Raw genomic sequence first — 4,826 nt, 5'->3', positions numbered from 1 at the left:
CATTGACGTGAATTTGAGATATCGTCCTTAAAACAATTTAGACACTTTTTTTTCAAAACGACAGTGTTAATTCAACTAATTAAATAAAACACATAATTTTTAGAAAACAAAAAAACTGTTTTCCGAAAAACAAAAATCTAGCTTTTATCCGTCTTGAAAATAAAAAAATAAAATTAGTATATCAATTATATTGCTCCCCATTTGGTTAAAGTTATTATATTGTCGAGTATATTTGATGTCTTTCCCCCCCCCCCCCCCCCAATTTTTTCCCTTAAAAGAAATTAGCTTTCGTGGTCTCAAAAAAAAGGCCGTGACCTGTAGGTTAACAAATGTAATCATCTTTGATCATAATATGAAAGGATTATAAGCATTATGGTCAAATACCTGCCCCAAACGCAAATATTTTAAATAAATAACGACCACGTTTATATGACAGGATTTTAAAATTAACTATAAAGTTTCCACATTTAAAATTTCGTATTAAACAATTCCAAATGAAGTATTTCCCTGTCTTTTTCCATTTAAAAATCTTGATTCTGAAATTTAAATCTAACGTTTTATTGAAAATAGAATTATGAAAGATTAACCATGGTACTTTCATATATAGTGCATCATCAAAGATAATGCATAATTTATAGATACAGAGAATGGAGTCAATATTCCAGATTGTTCAACAGATAAAGTTAATCATTAAACTTCCTTACATATGATGTGTTGTAAGAGTTCGTTATATTACCAACGCATTATTAAAGCTGAACACCGCTCGTAAATAGGCACTGTCCGCCATATTTCTCTTTAATCACTGCTGTCCCTACAACCCTTATATAAGGGACAGACCTCTAAACAGTTCAAAGTACTTCGCTGTAGAGGTCTCACCTGTGTGGACGTACATTTTGCCTCGCCGTGTTACCCGGTCGCGATAAAATTATCAAATTTTACGCACTTTTTGAAGCCAGGAGAATACTAACATCAAATAAATTGGTCAATGCATTATTTACGAACAGAAAATGAACATAAGATAAGAAAAAAATGCATAAAATCTAAAGACCACGTAAGGAATACTACATGTCGGCCACGAGGTTCAGGTGTGCAATCGGGTGTAACGAAATCGAAGGGTTTATATACCAGGTATCTCTATGACGGTGCCTATTTACGAGCGGTGTTCAGCTTTAACCCCAACATTTAAGTAGTAATAGTTATTTTTATACTTCTGAAGAATGGTAGGAATTAAGACAAATTTCCTATTAATTTGTCTCTTGGTGAATAATATGGCACAACAATGGTATCGAATGAGGACAACATATCCGGATTTTTTGGCAATTTGTACTGAACAAAAAGTTGCGAGTTTTTTATCATGCGCGGCACTTGGACGAGAAACAAATGATATTACCTTTTTCTTTGAGGCGGATAAAAACCACTGTCGATGGAATTGTACGTTCATTTTTAGGACTGGTGTGTCCGATGGAAATAATGAGTGGCGTAAATACGGTAGGTTTTTATTAGATTTTTCTAAGTATGATAAATAATTTGAAATTTTCATTGATTAAACATATTTTTATGTACAACATATTGTTTAATGCGATTTAAATTGATTTTTATATGAGAGTCTATGCGTTTTAAACGCCATTAGTAAAACACCCCTAGAAGCAATAAAATGACGTAGGACTTGCAGTTAAAGGTGTAAGTTTGTTTGCTAACACTGTGTTAGACATCAGGCCATATTTAAAAATAAAATGCTTATATTTACTATCTTTTTAAACTTCCTCGCCAAATTTTCTCCAAAATATATTTATATTTCTGAACTGTCAAATTTTTAAATCATTCAATAGAGAAATATATATGTGAAATGTTAATCGCCGTGAATAAAATTTCTTATATTTTTTTGTTGCCAAAAAATAAAAAGATGTATCTTGCTATTTCAAGAAAATCCGAATTATAGTACCTCGGTAAACTTTTGGAAAACAAAATCTACCAATTTTCTTTTCATATCCATTTTCTTTTGTCCTTCAAAGCTTTAAAGTATAACTTAATGATAGCGAAGTCCTAGGGACCAATGGTTTTACTAGGGCATTCCTGAGAAGTGATAATGCTGGTTGCTACCACTGCGGCAACTTATGGCTTGCCATTCCAGGCATTAGTAGGCGTACTGGTAAGGATTTTGCTTTTTATAAGTTAAAATTTATATTGGCAACCAAATTGCTGAAAGCAAAAGCATAAAGGTTGTCCTAGGTTTTTAGGTTTCAGGGTATAATCAAATCAAAGGAATGCTAAGCATCAGTTGAATCAGATATACCAATTCTGTCTATATATAGAGTAAAATAAATTTTATAACTAACTTCAGAGTCATGAATTTTTTAAATATAACATTTTTCATGCTAAATGTGTTCATTACTAATGCCATAAAAAGGGAGTATTCATGATGTTGAAGAGAGCACATGTAATCTATTTCAGGTATTTCCATAGCCAGCTATGACTACAGCGAGGCCCAAAGTGGGAAATCTTATTGTGATGCCAAGATTGCCCATATGAGAGGGAAGTTGAGTAAAGAAGCAGCATCAGGCCATAACATCATCACAGCTGCTGACATGAAATCAGCTATAGACTTGCATGGAGGAACGACTGGATGCCAAGCTTCACATGTTGAACTCCTTGAAAAACCCTCTCCTGCAGCCAAGTTTCCAATAAAAGGCATCACTAGAATATCAAATGTGAAGTTTGGTGAAGGACTTATAACAACTTGGCGAGCCTACAACATTGGAAGGGGCAAAGAATTCCCTATTGAACATGAAAACAATGTAAGTTTGAATGAGAAGCAAGTACAGAAATTGTTAACATTGATATCACGTAAAATGCTTTTTTTCAATGAATAATCAATAACTGTTACTGATTACAGGATATTGCAGATTTAGAAATAAAATCAGGTTTTGTTGCGAGTCATGGAGCAGAAGGGAACATTCGGAAACCCACAGATAGTAGGAATGATGTGAATTCTGCAGTTGATCATTGCTTTCCTTGTCCTGAAGAAGGATGTACTCAGACCTTTACTAGATATGGGGATATGCAAAACCATTGTTTCCTTGGCAACCATACTTATAAACTTCAAGCAATGTCCACTTATGATCATATCAAGATGAGATGGCGGAATGCATGTTCTTCATTGTCAGGGGATACCCTGAAACACGCTTCTAGTACTGGAGAGGAAGTCACAGATCAAAGTTATGTGCAGTCTGACATGGGGTGGGCCTTGAAAAAAGACAGAAAAAATGCTCGATTTTCGGATGATCTGAAATCCTATTTGACTGACATCTTCCAACATGGAGAGAATGGTGGAACAAAAGTGCACCCATTTATAGTTTCTCAGAATATGAGAGTGGCCAAGAACGAACGCGGGGAAAAAAGATTCAACCCAAACCAATATTTGGCAGTTAGTCAGATATCTTCCTTTTTTTCAAGACTTTCAGCTATGAAAAAAACATCTACTAACGACATGAATGATGGTGATTTGGATGCAATCCTTCTGAATATTGCAAAGGCTGATGTTATAGCAGAATTTCAATAGGAATTCAAAATCTTTGACTAAAATAGTGTCTACTTATGCTTCAAACTGGATTCTAAATATTACATGTAATACATATTGTGCTATTGTGTACATGTATACATGTATTATAAGTTACTGTGCATTGAAGCCTTTGATGTAGATCTACCAGAATTCTTAATGTGATTACGTACAGACATTAGTGTACGGTTAGTATATCAAATGTACCAGTTTTGACAGCTGTCACTACAAAACGGGCAATGCTTAGTGTGATCGAGAGACCATTTGATTAAAACCAGTTTTATAAGGAGTGGGTGTAGCAAAAAAAGTCACCAACATTCACATGAGAATTTTAAGAGTTTTAATAATCAACAAACAAGTATATTTTTATACACTTTAGGTACCAATTTCCATTTATGTAGTAAAACGACTAACACTTATGATCTTCTAGGGCTGATTTGTGTTGTATCAAGCAACAGTTTTTTGTTGCTTAGCAAGATACAATAAATTTAAAAAGCCCATGAAAATGAAAGTTGCTAAGTTTATATATTGCATACACTGTATTTTAATCTGAAGTATTACAATTTTTTTGGCAACAGAAAAAAGAAAATGGTGTAAAACTTAAGAAAGATGATTCAGCATTTTACATGTATAAGAACTATGTACATGTACATGTACATGTATATTTTGTGGTCCTGTTGTATTAAATCACTTCATACATTCTTTTTGGGGGGAAATATTTTTAGTGTGTTATATCATTGGTCACAATATAGAATTGCAACATCGATTACTGATATTATATAAAATGAGTCAAATGACCTGTGATTTAAATTCATTTTAATTGTACATGATGTTGTAGAGTGGAGAGATAGGAAACACAGTTGCAGATAAAACAGTTGTGTAGTATTTAAGAAAAGGCTGGTAAAGCTATGCTAATTAGCCTGTGAGTTCTCTCTTTCTAATATCACACGATCCATTGACAATTTTAAAAATTAAATGCTACATTTGTTTCGATCAACATAGTTACATGAATTATCAATTATTGTTAACTGCCACAAAATTATATATTTCCCTTGTTGCTATGACAACCTAATTGTTACCATGACAACAACAACAATTATTTATTATTATGTTGAAATATGATGTTAACCACCTTTCTTATTTATATTGTATGATTTATAGTGATATTTAAAAAAGAGATTTACTTAAAAGCTATTAACAATCACATTTTGGGCTTCTTAGAATGTAAAAAATGTCGATATTCGTTGCTAAGCAACAACCTTGTTAAACA

At 32.9% G+C, this 4,826-nt stretch overlaps 1 protein-coding gene across 1 annotated transcript; it reads left to right on the top strand.

The window, feature by feature from the left end:
* The first annotated feature begins 2,068 nt into the window (after positions 1-2,068).
* On the top strand, positions 2,069-3,739 carry LOC128160369 (uncharacterized). Its single transcript, XM_052823681.1, has 3 exons — positions 2,069-2,149; positions 2,452-2,795; positions 2,894-3,739. Exons 2-3 carry the CDS (start codon positions 2,526-2,528, stop codon positions 3,557-3,559), a joined length of 936 nt encoding a protein of 311 aa, XP_052679641.1. The 5' UTR covers positions 2,069-2,149; positions 2,452-2,525; the 3' UTR covers positions 3,560-3,739.
* Positions 3,740-4,826: the final 1,087 nt, after the last annotated feature.

The sequence above is a fragment of the Crassostrea angulata genome, chromosome 8 (assembly GCF_025612915.1).
Source record: "Crassostrea angulata isolate pt1a10 chromosome 8, ASM2561291v2, whole genome shotgun sequence".
NCBI classification, from domain to species: domain Eukaryota; kingdom Metazoa; phylum Mollusca; class Bivalvia; order Ostreida; family Ostreidae; genus Magallana; species Magallana angulata.
This window is presented reverse-complemented; position numbering and strand designations above follow the sequence as displayed.